This window comes from Prionailurus viverrinus, chromosome C2, assembly GCF_022837055.1.
Source record: "Prionailurus viverrinus isolate Anna chromosome C2, UM_Priviv_1.0, whole genome shotgun sequence".
NCBI lineage: Eukaryota > Metazoa > Chordata > Mammalia > Carnivora > Felidae > Prionailurus > Prionailurus viverrinus.
This window is the reverse complement of record NC_062569.1, coordinates 149223504-149240695: the sequence shown is the minus strand read 5'-3', so window position 1 is coordinate 149240695 and position 17192 is coordinate 149223504. Positions and strand designations below refer to the sequence as shown.

General features: G+C 49.5%; 1 protein-coding gene across 1 annotated transcript in view; it reads right to left on the bottom strand.

The window, feature by feature from the left end:
- Positions 1–13055, bottom strand: part of CLIC6 (chloride intracellular channel 6) — a 43080-nt gene extending 30025 nt beyond the window's left edge. The window contains exon 1 of the mRNA XM_047875708.1: positions 11973–13055. Within this exon, the coding sequence (XP_047731664.1) occupies positions 11973–13055 (1083 nt within the window). The remainder of the gene's footprint in view (positions 1–11972) is intronic.
- Between the last annotated feature and the right edge of the window lie 4137 nt (positions 13056–17192).

The window sequence follows — 17192 nt, the reverse complement described above, 5'->3', positions numbered from 1 at the left end:
TCTACTGTCCGGGCAGCGTGGCCGGAAGGCTGGGCTCAGCCGGGATTGTCAAATGGAGCACCGGCAGGTGGTCCCTCCAGCTGGTGGCCTCAAGACAGACAGTGAACAAGGCAGAAGGTGCACAGCCTTTTATAGCGAAAGCCACACAGCATCACTCCCACCATATTCTAGTGGTGACCAGGCAGTCACCAGGGTCTGGCCAGCTTCAGAGGGAGGAGAATCAGACCCCACTTCTCAGTGGAAGGAGGGTCAAAGAATTCACAGCCATCATTAACCCACCACCTGAAGATGTGATTGCACGATGTGCGGAAATGCTCAAATCATTTATTTATAGACCCAGTTCTTTACGCGCTTGAACTGGCTTAAGAAAATGTCGGCAGTGCCTAAAAGCAGGGGAGTTATTTATTTTATGTTCAGTGATGGGCAGAGCAACATCTGTGCAGAATTTACGACAGCAAATGTCAATATCTGGAGAGTGACAATCTCACTTTATTGCCGCTGCTTACGACTCAGGGTCATAATATATTGGTTAACGTGGCAATTAACAAAAAAATGTCCTTCTCATATCTGATGTGTTAATACCTCTGAGTTTTCTTAAGCATTAAATTCTCTGTAAAGTTAAACGACACAAAGAAACCATTGAGCTGCAACCCAAAACTTCATCCAGTCTGACCTTTTATGGGAATAGCGTCGAAGGCAGCCAGCCCGGGGCTCAAACAAAGGGAACAAAGTTGGGGGTAGGGATTAAGTCAGTCCAAGATTCTTCGAACTCACCGCCTCCCTGACACCAAAGGCACCAAAAAGGTATTAATTTCCCTCATTTAGGAAGAAAGCCCCATGTCCCTGTATCTCCAGACCAACAGCACTTTTATTCTATGCGGGCTTCCAAGCATGTGATGTCTGTGATGTGCAGTGTCTTAGACATGCCTCTGGCTGTTGTCCTAAGGGCCCCATCAGTCCCCTCGTGTGCCCCCACTCAGGGAAGAGAACAGCGACTTCCCGCCCCAATTTGTCTTTCCCTCCACCCACCATGGTTAGAGGTGGGCCTGGGGCACCCAAGGGGTGATGCTGGGGGTACATAATGAGGCTCTTCCTCCTGGACCACAGCATCTTAAGGCCCCAGGAAGGTTAGAAAAACACACAGATAAAGCCTTGGGGGCACTTGGGTGGCTCAGTCACTTGAGCACCGGACTTAGGGTCAGGCCATCATCCCATGGTTCATGAGTTCGAGCCCCACATCAGGCTGTCTGCTGTCAGTGCAGAGCCTGCTTGAGGTCCTCTGCTCCCCCCTCCCCTCCCTCACTAGCTCTCTGTCTCTCTCTCTTAAAAATAAAATAAACATTAAAAAAAAATAAACATTAAAAAAAAAAAAAATAAAAGATAACACCTTGGGCAGAATGGGTCCAGATTTTCTCCTCTCCCTGCAGCTGGCCACGCCGTCTTGGGGGTTGAGTCTTGCTGGACCAAAGGCAGGATAGCACAGCTTCTGAAAGGGGACCCAAGCCTCTTGCTACTCCAGGACCGCGTGGGACTCACACGCTCAGAAGCAAAAGGGGGTGTGGGGGCAAGTCTCTATTTAATTGGCATGGTACCCTTCTCCTTCCTAAGCGTGAATGGCTGCTTCGTAGAGATGACAAAGAAAGGACTGTAGAAAGGACACGTGGAGTGGCCCAGATCTCAGCTCGAGGCCCGCCTCGTCCGTGTGTTGTAATTACGGTAATTACATGGCAGTGACATTTGCTGTAGTAAATCGTGCAGACAGGTTGCTCTGTCCATCGCTGAATATAAATAAACAAATAAATAAATAAATAACTCCGTTGCTTTTAGGCACCGCTGACACTTTCCTAGTTCAAGTGAGTAAAGAACTGGATCTATAAATAAACGATCTGAGCATTTCGGCACCCTCTGATGTCACGTGAAATCACGTGACTGCGCGATCGGCTAAAGATGGCTGCAAATTCTTCCGCCCTCCTCCCACCGAGAAGCCGGGTCTGAATCTGGCCAGCCCCCTGGGGACCACCTGGTCACCAGTAGGATATGGTGGGAGCGATGCTATGTGGCTTTTGGTATAAAAGGCTGTGCACCTGCTGCCTCGTCCACTCTGTGTCTGGAGGCCACCAGCTGGAGGGACCACCTGCAGGCGCTCCATTTGACAATCTCGGCTGAGCCCCGCCTTCCGGCCACGCTGCCCGGACAGTGGACACGTGTGCGAAGCTGCCTTGGACCCCTCAGATCAGCACCCCCCACCAGCTGAACACCACCGAGTGACCTCCGTCTATCTCCCCCGTTTTGTTCTTTCACTGTACCGCGTCCTATAGTCTCCTGCCATACAAATAGAAAGCCAAAGATGATTTGCAACATGCACCCAGCTTGAACAGCTGTTCGATTACTGTGCTCAGACACAAGCCGATGTCTGCGAGTGCCAAGTGACGCGTGAGGCATTCATGGCTAACTGAGAATGTACAAGATGACCCAATTTACACTCTGCAAACTGACCACCCAATTCTTTGTACCTGATGCGGTAGCCACGCGTGTACATTACCATCATCCACTTACCCGTCTATTGCACACAGCACAGTCTTCCCAACGCAAGAGACTGCAGCAGAAGGGCAGAGCCCAGGCTGTCTGAGGTCTAGAGGCCAAATCCTCCCCTTTAGAGATCACTGCCCAGCCTGCTACCCTATTTCTCCCATCTGTTCCAGCAAACCCCCCCCCCCCCCCCACACACACACACACTCCCCTTCCTCACTCTAGCCATTGCTTCTGGATCACTCTCTAGGCTGAAAGCTCTAGAAAAGCAGGGGCTGTGTTCATCACTGTGTGTCACTGTTGTACCCCGGCCCCAAACACAGGGTCTGCTACTTGGCGGGCACTCAATCAATATTTGCTTTAAATAGCCACTTGAGTCCAAAACACCACTCTGGAGTTTAGAAGACTGAAAGGCACCTTTTACCTCTCCCCACAGCAAAACACTCAACTTTCATGTGGCCAACCAAGCACCCAAGGGAGGAGAACCAGGGAGTTGGGGTAGAGCTCATAAACCCAATAAAAATCTAGAATTAGAGAATATTTTTAATCTGATGATTTCTTACACAAACATACAAGATCTGACTTCCCTTGCTGTGTGAATAAGTATATATCAACTGTTCTCCATAGAGCTACCCCCTCCCCCAAAGCTTCAAAAGTATCTCCCCAAATGATCTTTGATATCTGAGTGTTTCAGTTCCCCCTCCCACTAATTAAACATAAGCTCTGAGCAGTCTTTCACAATTCACTGGATCTCTACAAATAGGCTATGCCATCACTCTCTAAATTTCGGTCAATTCTTTGGACAGATGGAGGCAGAAATAGAACATCTAGCGAGGAGACAACCTCAGAAATGATATTTTGATATCACTGCATCACAGACGATTACTTTTCACGATGGTTTTTATTTGTGGGACTCAAATACATTCCAGTAGGTGGCATGCCAACATCAGAGTGATGTAGCCGTGTGGCATGAAATGATCCCGCTATCTTAGATATTCGAAATTTTGTTTTGAACGGGAATTCGTACCATGTAAGAAAGAACTTAATTCTCAAAGGGCATGTGCTTGATAAAGTGTAACGTGCTAATTAAAAAGAAAGGGAGAGAGGCAAGAATTGAAATACCTAATCCCTCAGGACTTAAGAAGTTATAGAATATAAAGTAAAACAGAGGATTTGAGGATTCCAGTAAATTAAGGGGCGCCTGGGTGACTCAGTCGGTTAAGCGGCCAACTTCAGCTCAGGTTATGATCTCGTGGTTCATGAGTTCGAGCCCCGCATCGGGCTCTGTGCTGACAGCTCGGAGCCTGGAGCCTGCTTCGGATTCTGTGTCTCCCTCGCTCTCTTCCCTCCCCCACTCGCACTCTGTCTCTCTCACAAATAAACAGACATTTAAAAAAAAAAGATTACAGTAAATTAAATTGGGGATGTCATTTTATTTTTAATGTTTATTTTTGAGAGCGAGAAAGAGAGAGTGAGGGAGGGGCAGAAAAGCAGAGAGACAGAGAATCCCAAGCAGGCTCCGACATGGGGCTCCATCCCACAAACTGTGAGATCACGACCTCAGCTGAAATCAAGAGTCAGACACTTCATCAACTGAGACACCCAGGCGCCCCTGAAGTTGGAGAGTTTAAGAGTGCTGTCACAGCCTATGCTTTGTTTTCCTGCGCATCAATTCCAACAAGTTACTAAGACTGAAAGGAAAAATTACTCCAGTACAAATAGTCAAAACGGTCCAATAAAAATATATGCAGCCCACATGACAGACAATGGTCTAACGTCCTTAATACAAAAATTAGGAAAAATAAGGTCAAACATTCATTTGAAAAATGGGCAAAGGACAAAAGCGAGCTGCTCACAGAAAAAAAGATGTCAATAGTTGTTAAATATAAAAGTATACTCAACCACACATACGCCAAAAGAGATATGATCTAAGAAGTGAGTTTCTGGGGCACCTGGGTGGCTCAGTCAGTTGAGCGTCCGACCTCGGCTCAGGTCTTCATCTCGCGATCTGTGAGTTCGAGCCCCATGTCGGGCTCTGTGCTGACAGCTCAGAGCCTAGAGCCTGCTTCTGATTCTGTGCCTCCCTCTCTCTCTGTCCCTCCCCCGCTCATGCTCTGTCCCTCTCTCTCTGTCAAAAATAAATAAACATTAAAAAAAATTTTTTAAAGAAGTGAGCTTCCATATGTGATTACATATGCACAGAGGGATATTCATTACAGGGTGGTTTAACATCCAAAAGAAGAAACTACTGGGGCACCTGGGTGGCTCAGTAGGCTAAGTGTTGGACATCTGCTCAGGTCATGATCTCACTGCTCGTGAGTTCAAGCCCCACATTGGGCTCTCTGCCATCAGCATGGAGCCCCCTTCAGTTCCTGTCTCCCTCTGCCCCTCCCCAGCTCATGCTTTCTCTCTGTTAAAAAAAAAAAAAAGGAAACTATCTAAATATCCACCCATGGGAGACTGACCACAGAGTACATCTATCACTAGAAAACTATGAAATTTTTAACTCGATCAGAGTTAAATTTTTAGCTCAATCAGAATTTAATCAAGCTACAGGTACAACAGGGAATGATATCTAAAATATACCATTAAGTAAAGAAAGCAAGATGTAACCCAATGTATTTCCAGTGTACTACTTTTTATGAAAACAAAATTGGGTGTGGTACTTTTTAAAAAATACGTCTGTGAGGGATGTCTGGGTGGCTCAGTCAGTTAGGCATCCAACTTTGGCTCAGGACATGATCTCAACAGTTCGTGAGTTCGACCTCCATGACGGGCTCTCTGCTGTCAGCACAGAGCCTGCTTCAGATCCTCTGTCTCCCCCTCTCTCTGCCCCTCCTGCACTCCCACTCTCTCTGCCCCTCTGTGCACATGCGTGGTCTCCCTCTCTCTCTCTCGCAAAAATAAATAAACATTAAACATCTAAAAAAATAAAACAAATAAGACAGAAACCACAGTGTGCGACTTCTGAGACTTGGTCATAAAAGGCATTGTGGCTTCTTCTCTCTTGGATCCCTGCTCTAAGAAAAGCCAGATGCCATGTTGTGCCAACATGAGAGCAGCCCATGAAGAAAGCCCCAAGTGGTGAGGATTCGAACCGCTTGCCAACAGTCATGTGACTCAGCCACATTGAAAGTAGATCCTCCCCTGCCCCAACCGATCCTTCAGATGAGACCACAGCCCTGCCAACGTCACATCTAGCAATCTCATAAGCTAGAACTACCCGACGAAGAAGACCCCAAATTCCTAACACAGAGAAGCCGTGAATAACAAATGTTTGCTGTTTTAGGTGCTAAGTCTCAGAGTAATGAATTTATTACACGGTGATAGGTAACTAATGCAGTGAGGATATTTACATGCCAGCTTCAATATGCACAGAATACCCCTGGAAAGAGATTCAGCGACTGTCTCCAAGAAGAAAAACTGAGAAGCTGGACCTCAGGGGTGGAAAAAGACTTACTTTTTATTGTATTGTATTTCATTGTATCTTTTTTTAATGTTTATTTATTTTTGACAGAGCAAAAGCAGGGGAGGGGCAGAGAGAGGGAGACAGAGGATCCAAAGCAGGCGTTGCACTGACAGCAGTGAGCCCCATGTGGGGCCTGAACTTACAAACCAGGAGATCACGACCTGAGCCAAAGTCAGACGCTAATCTGACCGAGCCACACAGGTGCCCCTCATAGTATCTTTTTATACTTATAATCTCTGTTTTATTTCAACCTCACTTAAACCAAGATTAGGGGCCTCGTAGAAAAATAACATTTCCAAAAATAAGTATAAGATATTCAGCGTCTTAAATTTTTCACTGTGATAGACACTGCTGATTCTTTACTCAACAGCCATTCCTCTTCTTCCTTGCTAAATAAAACTCCAATTTTGTGCCAGAGGCCATGTATCTAGTCCCAGGTCACAAATCAAAGGGGGTTTAACTATGGGTCAGCAAACCTTCTCTTAAAGGGCCGGAGAGTAAATATTTTAGGCTTTGCAGAATCCAGCTGAACATGGAATTGGATACCATCTCCCTACGGGAAGGAGAATGGTGTGCCAGAAAACACGGTGATGTCTATACTGCGGACAGAGGATCTCCCTCTACCCCCAACTATGCCCAAATACAAAACCCAGTTCATGAATCAGCACTCTGTCAGAAAAAAAAAAGTAGAAAAAAATTGATGGAAAAGGAGTCTAGGAGATTTCAATATCCACCTCCCCAACTCTCGGAGAAAACCCTCCTTTGCTGAACGTCGCAGGAGCTCACAGAGTGGCGAGAGCAAAGGCAGCCTGTTTTCAAAAATCTTCAAGAACTTGCACTAGGGATCATCGGAGGGTCCCACTCTCTGTGTCTCCCCAAATACATCAAATCGACAAACACCTTAGTGACTACCACTGTATCTGTGGGTCTTCCCACTATATACTCCTACAGCCTCCTCCTCATCTTCGCTGCCTCTTCCCCTTCCTGCCAGCATTAACTGGGCGCCTACTGTGTGCCAGTCCCTGTGCTTGGGGGGCGGGAGGACAAAACTGAGCACATCAGTGTAGTCCCTGCTATCGCCAGCATTCAGTGCTCGGGGTCTGTCCTCTGGGCTAGACGGTAAACTCCGTGAGGGCAGGGACCCTGTCGGTCTTGCCTGACGTTGGGTCCCCAAACTGTAGCACAGTGTCTGGCACACAGTAGGTGATAAATCCACATGCTCTAGGTTAAGTGAGGCATCGACAGCACTGTGACCTACTTGAACCGAAACCATGGCTCAAGAGCTTTGTACTTTCTACGTTCCTTCAAAGGCTGGGTTTTGACTTTTCTGCGTATGGGAAACTAAAGAGTAAATTCACATGCCGAAAGGACCCGGTGTGGTGTTTCTGAAGGTATCTTGCCGATCTTCAGGTGTCTGTTTCTGAAGGTATCTACAGGTACAGACAGATATCCGCAAGATATCTGAGTGGCCTAGTTGGGTCACCTTGGACTGATGCCACCAGCATCCACCTCGGCATTTACCTACCATTCCCAAAAGGCACCGACTGAGAGCTTCCAATGACCCCACTGCCCTGCCAGCGTGGGGAGAGGGACCACCACCCCCCCCCAACCCCGTGTGCACATGTGTGCGCAGGTGTATCAGACGTTAGCATAACACCGCATCCCACCTCGGTTTCCACCCCAACTACCTCCACTGACTTCATAAATGTATTTGCAGGCAAGTTGTATCAGACGCTCAGAACACAAGGGACAAAAACGTCATTCTGCAGGGAGACGTAAAATCCTAGGAGTGCACCTTTGCCCATTTCCCTCCAGGGCGCGTGGTCACAGCCCACACACGATGATGAAAATACCACCTCCCTCTCGAGCTCCTCGGTGACCAAGCCCCGCAGGACAGGTCTTGACATGTTCTCTCCTGGAGGAAGGTGCCTAGATTGCTGCAGCCAACTGGTCTACCAGGAGCCAGTCAGCTGCTGCTCTGGACACATACCTACCCCTCCTCTCCTGCTGTGGCGACGTGGTGTGGCCCTGCTTGGCTGCCTCCATTCATTTATTTACTTACGTTGGGGGGCAGTTCTCAACGTCAATGCCTCTTCAAAGGTCACGTCTTTCTTTCTTTCTTTTTTTTTTTAATTTTTGTAACGTTTATTCATTTTTGAGAGACAGAGACAGAGCACGAATGGGGGAGGAGCAGAGAGAGAGGGAGACACAGAATCCGAAGCAGGCTCCGGGCTCCCAGCCGTCAGCACAGAGCCCGACGCGGGGCTCGAACTCACCCACCAGACTGTGAGATCGTGACCTGAGCTGAAGCCGGATGCGTGTCCAAAAACCTAATTTCAGAAATTCCTAGACTCTGGCCCAGGATTACTCATTGGTCACACTGAGGTTTTTTAAGTCATGTGACATTTGCCAGAAAATCTATAACTCAGATTGTCCTACGCCTAGACCCTGCCTCAAAGTACGCACGCTGGATTAGAAGCCCCAAATCTGTAAGCAAGACTTCCTTAGCGACTAAGTCCCCACAGCTGGTGAAGTCCCTACTTTATCCTTTGTTGTCAGTATTTTGTTTGTCGTTTGTTATTGTTATGTTGGTATGTTATTATGTTGTTACCCTTTGTTATGAGTGAAGAAGAAATGACTCTTTCTTACTAAATACACTGCAGGGTTACCTTATAATTTGATGACAAATAATTAACACTTCTTTGTAAAAAAATAAATAAATAAAAGAATTAGCATGATCAGAAATTAATTTCCCATACAATAATTCAAGGAAGCTTTCCTGGGCCTGTTCTATACGCTTTTGGCTCTTTTACAAGAATACATTCTTGCGTACTTACGGAATAAAACAAAATGGCAAAGTAGTAGGATGAGAATTTTCACAAAGATGGAGATTATAAACCACCAGGTGGTTAAAAGTAGAAGCAGATTTTATTAGCACATGTTACTGGGTCATATGTCATTACTTTGTGGTATGTTTGCAACCAATATATGTATTTTAAAAAACAGAGGGAAAAGCAAAAGTTAAAAATCACAAATAAAATATGGGCCAATTAATGAAAACGGTATTTGCCAGGCCATCAGGAGATGTTTGAAATGTTTGCAGTACTCTCCCTTAAAAAACAAATCTGGGGCGCCTGGGTGGCGCAGTCGGTTAAGCGTCCGACTTCAGCCAGGTCACGATCTCGCGGTCCGCGAGTTCGAGCCCCGAGTCAGGCTCTGGGCTGATGGCTCAGAGCCTGGAGCCTGTTTCCGATTCTGTGTCTCCCTCTCTCTCTGCCCCTCCCCCGTTCATGCTCTGTCTCTCTCTGTCCCAAAAAATAAATAAACGTTGAAAAAAAAAAAAAAGTTGCACGCTTAGCCAACTAAGCCAACTAAGCCACTCAGGCTCCCCTGGAGATCTGTTTCTTTAAGAAAAAAAAAGGGGGGGGGCACAAATGATCACCAAGATGATCATGTCAGAATAAAACAGTCCGGATAGCCCATATGGGGCTCTGCCCCTCCCCTGCTCTCGCGCTCACTCTCTCTCAAAAAAATAAACAAATATATATTAAAAGGAAAAAAAAAAAGCCCCTTGCCTCCCGAGCAGGATCTGAGAAGAAAAATGCATTTTTACTTCCCATAACATTTCCTATCCCCAGAGAATGGAGGTAATTAGGTATCTAGAGAGATTTTTCCTTTAAAGAAAAAAAGGAGGGCAGGGATGAAATGGGCAGGGGACCATTTCTGTGCAAAAGCAATAGAAGTTTGTGGAAGCTAAGCAGATATAACAATAAGAACACAGGTTCGCAGCATGCTTATCTCAAGCCATGGTACTCTTCTCAGTGCTTTACATAATCTAATTCTTGAACAACCTCACCGGTAGGTACTATTATTATCCCCACTTTATCCATAAGCAGTAAAGGCTTAGACAAGTTAAGTAGCTTGCCCAAGGTCACACTGCAAGAGAGCAGCAGAGCCAGGATTTGATCCCCCGGCTGTGGGTCCATGCTATTGATTACCATGGTAACCGTGGCTGCCGTGCACACAGACACCCCTTCAAATCTTCATCGTGTTCCAGACCTGTGCTCCACATGGAGGGGAGAAGATGAATTTCACACAGTCAAGGGGAGAGGTGAAACACACAGGACGTGAGTGGACTTTCAATAGAGGGACCCCCAACCCAGACTGGGGTTGGAAAAGGCTCCCCAGAGGAGATGGTTCCCCATGATGAATCCAGACACCCCGCAGGGGGCAGGGAGAGAGTCGAGATGGAAAAAACTTGATTCAGGCAGAAGGTACAGCACCTGCAAAATCTCCGGGCAGGAAAGAATGTGTTTCGCTCAAGGAAAGGTGACTCGTTCAATATGGCTGCCATAGTGGTACCATCGGTAACAAAGGGGGGCGGGGGGCGGGGGGGCGGGTGGAGACATCCAGACAACACCAAAGAGGCAAGAATAACATCATGAGGGACTGACCTTGTGGCCGGGCTAAGGGGTGTGGACTTATCTGAAATTCTGCAAAAAACAACTGAAGAATTTTACACGTTGAAACAACGTGTAGCTCACTGGCTGTCACCAAGGGCCTGGGTTGGAGACAGTGGAGAATGGAAGCGGGACAAGGTAGGAAGGTGTTACTGTATTTCCGAACTGTAACAAGAGGCTGGAAAGATGTGCCGGAATCAGGTGGCCATGAGACCAGAGCAATGGGAATTTTTCAGATCAAGAGCAGATTTGGGGCACACACCACAGGCAGGGCATTTGGCTCTTCCCCTCCCCCTTCCCCCTCCTTCTCCTTCCCCTTCCCTACAAACTTCTAGCTCCCAGAGGCCCTTTGGAGGGGCTGTGCCCTTAGGTTCTATCCCAACGCATAATCTTAAAAGGCCCCAGGGTTTTCAAAAAAGCTCTGTAACAGCCCTTTCCCACTAGTGAAGAAATACATGCCCTCTCCTCCCTAACCCCCTTGCCACCCAAACAATTCTTGAAATTCTGATGTTAATCACTTTGGAAACATTTCTCCTTTTGCTTATTAGAATTTGCTTACATTCCCCGCAAGGAGCTTTAGGTCCTAACTGGCTTCTATAAGCCTGAAAGTATTCTGGAAGGATTATGATTCAACATGCAACGCACATTCTTGGCCTTATTATCTGCTGCTTTCCTGGTCTGGCCACAGGTCTTCAGAACGGGCTTTTTTAACCAAGATCCCCATGTGGGGGGCGGGGGGCAGGGGGTGGGGGGTGGCTACCACTGGACCTCGCCTCTCATTTTTGATGCCTTGTAGAAATGCCTGTTTAAACTCAAACCTCAAAACGTACTCAGTCGTGCCCTACAGAGTCCCTAACAAATTCACTGTTCTCCTCCCATTTGAAGTAAATTTGAAATACGACATAAAGGCAGATTGCGTTCAAGCCACCAGCATCTTGTAGACGTCCAGAATAAATGTTAAAATGCTCAATAAACACCCTAATACTTACATAAATTTCTGCTTTCCTTCCAAATAGACCTCATCGATTCTACCCACCAAAGAGGGATACTTTTTGGGGGGCTGAAAACCCTGGCCAGCCCTGGGCCTCTGAAATCGGAGTCCTGGGGATACTTCTCGCATTACAACCTGTTTGCATTTTCCCCCCTCTTCAAGTATTAAGCTTTCTTTGGCATCAATTGCTCTGAACATCAGTAGGGTGTGTCGCTTTTTTTCTTCTTCAAGTTAATTCTTCAATAACCTCCGGAGGAGAAGGGCCAGTTTGGATTTTCAGAGCAAAGGACAGTGGGGTGCTGGCCCTGCATCCCCCCACTTCCCCCGACTGCCTCCACCCAACCTCTTCGTTTCCAAACCATCGTGTCTCGCTAAAACGCTCCTTAAAACTCTCCCAAAACACCCAGGATGTCCTGCCTCCCTCCTAGGAATGGAAGTGACCCTCTTGACACTGGGGACCCCTGGAAGACCAAGACCAAAAATGGGAGGGGGCGTGCTAAGAGTTGGGGAAAGCTCAACTTACCTTCACGAAGAGGGTGATGTCGTGCTCCTGTCTCGGGGCCCCCTCTTCGGACGCCTCGCCGTCCTCCCCGCGGCCGTTCACCCGCGCGGTCTCGTCCGCGCCCTCGACGCTGCTCTCCTCCGCCAGGTGGTTGCTGAGCTCGGCCTCCGGCTCCGCGGCCCCGGTTGGCGCGGCCGCCTCTGGATGCGCGCTGCTGCTGTCGGGGGGCTCCTCCTCGCCCGCCCCCTCCGGGCTGCGCTCTCGCCTCTCCTCCTCTGCCTCCTCCATCTCCTCCTGGGGTCCACCCTGGTCCCCTTCCTCGACGGCTTCCGCCCTCGCGTCCCCGGGGGCCGCTTCCTCCGACTCCGCTGTCCCCGGGGCCCCCGCCTCGTCGGCAAGCCCCGCCGCTGCATCCCGAGGCTCCCCTGCCAGCTCCCCGGGGCCGCACCCGCCAATCTCCGCCGCCGCGGCCTCCGTGGCTTCGGCCTGGGGCTGGGGGCTGCGGTCCCCTCCGTCCCGGGGTTCACCCTGGGTCCCGTGCGCCCCTCCCGCCTGCCCCGCTGCGTCCATGCCGGGCCCCTGCGCCCCCGGCGCGCTGCCTCCCGGTTCCCCCGGCCCTCGCTCCGCTTTCTCCTCCGCCCCGGGGTCCTCGGGCTCCCCGGGCTCCGCCTGAACCTCCGTCGCGGCCTCACCCTGCGCGCCGCGCCCGGGGCTCGCGTCCTCCACCTGCTCCCCGCCGCTCGCCCCCTCCTCTCCCTGGGGGCCGTCGGCGCACCCCGAGGCGCCCTCCTCGGCCTCCGCCTCCCCCTGCGCCGCCCTCGCGCCCCGCGTCTCGGCCGCCTGGCCACTGTCCGCGCCGGGCTCCCGCTCGCCCGCGCGCCCTCCGTCCCGGTCGGGGCTTTCTGCCCGGTTCACCGCGGCCGTCGCGGCTGCGCCCGCCCCCTCGCCCCTCGGCGCCTCCGCGGCGCCCTCGCTGGCCTCCTCCCGCTCCGCCTCCCGGCCCGCGGCCCCCGGCTCACCGGGTCTCTCCGCCACAGGCGCTGGGGCCTCGGGCGGCCCCTGGGGGCCTGGGGGCCCTCCCTCTAGCTCCGCTGCCTCGGCCATGGCCGCAGATCCCTGTCCTCCGCTGGGGACCCTTCCTTGACACTGCTGATGGGGCAAGGGGCCCTGGGCGAGGAGGTCGGTGCCGGAGGGGCCGCTGCACCCCTTCCAAAGGGACGCCTCGCTCTGGGCTCGGGTGGCGCAAAAAGGGCTCGACCTCAAGACACTGCGCCCCTCGTCCCGGATTTAAGCTTTCTGTTCTCTTCCTCCACCGCAACTGTTTCTCCAGATTCAAGTCTGCTTCCCACCCAGACTCCCAATTCCTACCCGGCTTCGCTGGAGACGCGGGCCACCGAGATAGAGAGCGCGGCTGGGGAGGGCCTCTTAGCTCCCACACCCTTTGAAATGCCTGGCCCGCCGTCCAGGGACTGACCAGTAGTCATCGGTGCCAACTCCGTCCCCCTGGGGCTTGGGCGGGGCTTGCACCCCATCCTCTCCCCGTGTTCAGGTGGCCTGGGAGCCTGGCCAATGACAGCCTTTCCCATGGCCCTTGTGAATTTCAGTGAAAAGATCCCAGTTCTCCTGGCAGCTTGGGTGTTTTCTGTAACAGCATCAAGTTCCAGAGCCATTTAAATCACACACAACCCCAACACCACACGCTGGGCACCCGAATACCCAATCTCCACTCTCCCCCAGGGAGCCCAGGGTTAAGTTCCTCAGCTGATATCCAATGCAGATGCCCATCTTCCGCCTCAGTGTCCCCGAACAAAGGTGGCAAACCCAGAAAGCAAGAAGACAGGGAGACACCTTTCCAATTTTGCAGGACCCTCCTGAGAAGTTCCAGAGGCCCCTATAGAGAAGGAAGAGTCCGTCGAGGCACTTTGATCAGAGATGGGCTCTGTTGTGCATGAGGGAGCCCCCCGTCTCAGGTATGACACGTACAGCATCCTTGCAGTGTGGAAAGGCTAGATCCTTTACCTCTCTGGTCCCTGAAAGACTCTCTAAGAGTCTATCTTGCAGATGCTCCTAGATTTTCCAAGCCCCTGGCCAGCGCTTTAGCCTGAGTTATGTGTTAGGGTTTGGGGAGCTGTGGGTGTTGGGGTGAAAATACAAGATTCGAAGGTTGGGAGCTGTGGCATTCCCTGGGTGAGGAACTTCCTGGAATCACAAACTGGACACCTTCTCCCGAAGAAAAGGAAGTTAGGAGGAGAATTACGTAGTAAGTTCACTATGAGCTAGGCTAAATCATGTGGGTTACAGAGAGGAGGCTGTTGCCCAGGATGGCCCGTGATGGCCTGGGATGGCCCAGTCTAAGTGCGGTGAAGCAGGGAGCCCAACTCAAGACTGATTTGAGTCATAGGGCTCTTAATGGCTTTGACACTGTCCTGAGACACGTTAGTCTGTCACGTCTACAGAGGGCTCTGTTATCACTAAAAGACCAGAGGGGATCTTTGGTAGGGCTTGGAGTCACACATTTGGCTAATTACCGGGATGTCTCCAATACCCACTGACAGGTGACAAGACAGGAGCCCAGTGTCACCCAGATTCATGCCACCTTTCTCCAAGGTTGTGCCCTATCCAGAAAGGAAGGGACCGGAAGCTTCATCACCACAAAGCACGGCACATCTACTCAAAGCCCCACACTCACACGTGAGAGCTAGACAGACATGTCAGACACAGGCCATGCTCTGCAAAAGCTCCCATCACCTAGAGAAAGGAATCCCGCTACACTCACAAGGCCGGGAGATAGCCATTAGCCTCATTGCTTAAGGAAGGAGAAAAGCCAGCACAGTCAGCCCCTAACAGCAAACACGGCACAGGACTGCAGTCCCTTGACGCAAACCCCGTGAGCACAGGACTGCGGTCCCTTGACGCAAACCCTGTGAGCCCTGGTGTGTTCCAGAAAACAGAAGTCCTGATTATAGGAAGGTTGGCATCTCTTAAAAACCTCCTTTTGAATCAAGCCTAGAGATGATTAATGGGAACTCAGTACAGTTGACTGGCTGGCTGAGAGCTGGTCCCCAGGAGTGTCCTTGTAGAGAAACAGCATTCATAAAGTCTATTCTGTCCTCGCAACGGACCCTACATCTCAAACAAGGTCATTTTATTCTATAGGATTAGGATTTAATTTTTTATAGTGTTTGGATTCGTTGACTCACACTGACATTGGCTTTCAAAATAACACCTTGCCGGGGCACCTGGGTGGCTCAGTCGGTTGAGCTTCCCACTTTGGCTGAGGTCATGATCTCACGGTCTGTGAGCTCGAGCCCCGTGTCGGGCTCTGTGCTGACAGCTCAGAGCCTGGAGCCTGCTTCCGATTCTGTGTCTCCCTCTCTCTCTGACCCTCCCCCATTCATGCTCTGTCTCTCTCTGTCTCAAAAATAAATAAACATTTAAAAAAATGTAATTTAAAAAAATAACAGCTTGCCTTCTGTAGAATGTGGAAGCTTTCACTTTTTAATAATAGTCTTAACAATTTTTAAATGTTTTTATCACATAATTCTGCAAAGTTCTTTTATTTTCTATAATTCAGCAAATGCATTATTTTTACATGAATACAGACTCAAAGCTGAAAATAGAGAAGACAGAAAATAACAGAACTCTTTACAATTTTTCTGAAATCCCATTACTCCCAATAAACACTTTCTTCGGGGCGCCTGGTTGGCTCAGTCGGTTAAACATCTGACTTCGGCTCAGGTCATGATCTCTCAGTCCGTGAGTTCGAGCCCCACGTAGGGCTCTGTGCTGAGAAAGAGAGGCTGTTCTAGACTCTAGGCACACAGCAATGAGCGAACTGTATGCCTTCCATCGTGGGGCTTTGGGCTAGAGCAAAAATAAGTAAGCAGTTAAGCCAGACACTTTCGGATAGTGTTCAGCTTTATATAGACTTTACACTCGTGTGTGCACATACTGAAAACCTTAACTCCTTTCTCTCACACCCCCCATCCAACCTGCCAATAAATTCTATTGTCCACTTTTTAAAACATATCCAGGGTGCGCCTGGGTGGCTCAGTCGGTTGAGCATCCAACTCTTGATTTCGGCTCAGATCGTGATCTTGTGGTTCGTGAGTTCGAGCCCCGCATCTGGCTCTGAGCTGACAGTGCAGAGCCTGCTTGAGACCCTCTCTCTCCCTCTCTTTGCCTCTCCCCTGCTCGCATGCTCTCTCTCTCTCTCAAAATAATAAACATTTTAAAAAATAAATAAATGACACATATCCAGAATCCAAACTCTCCTCTCTACCCCCAACTGCTACCCCACTGGGCCAACCCACCATTACCTCCCAGCTGGTCCCCTGGTTTACCCTTGCTTTTCATCAGTCTGTTCTCTACCGCACAATCAGATGGCTCCCATCGAAATCATGAGTCCACCAGTCACCTCGTATGCTTGAAATCTTTCAAAGCCTTCCTGTCTCACACCAAGAGAAAGTCAAGTCCCTACACATCAAGTATGGCTCCTATAAAATCAGGCGTCCCAGTCTCTTTCTGTCCTCACTGGCTTCCTGCTGTTGCCAGAATTTGCTAGGCATTCCGGATGCTCCCTATGATGCTCCCTATATCCTTGTAGCTCATCCCTTGCCTTGTTTAGGTTTTTTCATAAGCTCTTTTCTCTAAGCACCCTATATGTGTGTGTGTGTGTGTGTGTGTGTGTGTGTGTGTGTGGTGCTAACACTTAAGATCTGCCCTCTTAGCAATATACAAAACCATATCGTTAACTATAGTCGCATGTGGTACATTAGATCTCCAGTATTCATCCTGCATCACTGAAACTTTGTACCCTTGACCCACACCTCCCTCTTTTCCCCTCCCCCAGCCTTTGCTAACCGCTATTCTACTCTGTTTAGATGAACTTGACTATTTAGATTCCACATATAAGTGAGATCGTGCAGTATTTGTTTTTTCTGCATGTGGCTTATTTCACTTACCAGAATGCCATCTAGATTCGTCCCTGTCACAAATGGCAGGTTTCCCTTCGGTTTAAAAACCAAATAATATTCCATTGTGTGCATATACCACATTTTTTTTATCCATTCATCCACCAAAGGATATTGAAGATGTTTCTATATCTTGACTGTTGTGAGAAATGCTGCAGTAAACGTGGATAAACACCCTATTTTAGAACACAATTCCTGGGCGCCTGGGTGGCTCAGCCAGTTAAGCGTCTGATTCTTGGTTTCGGCTCAAGTCATGATCTCATGGTTT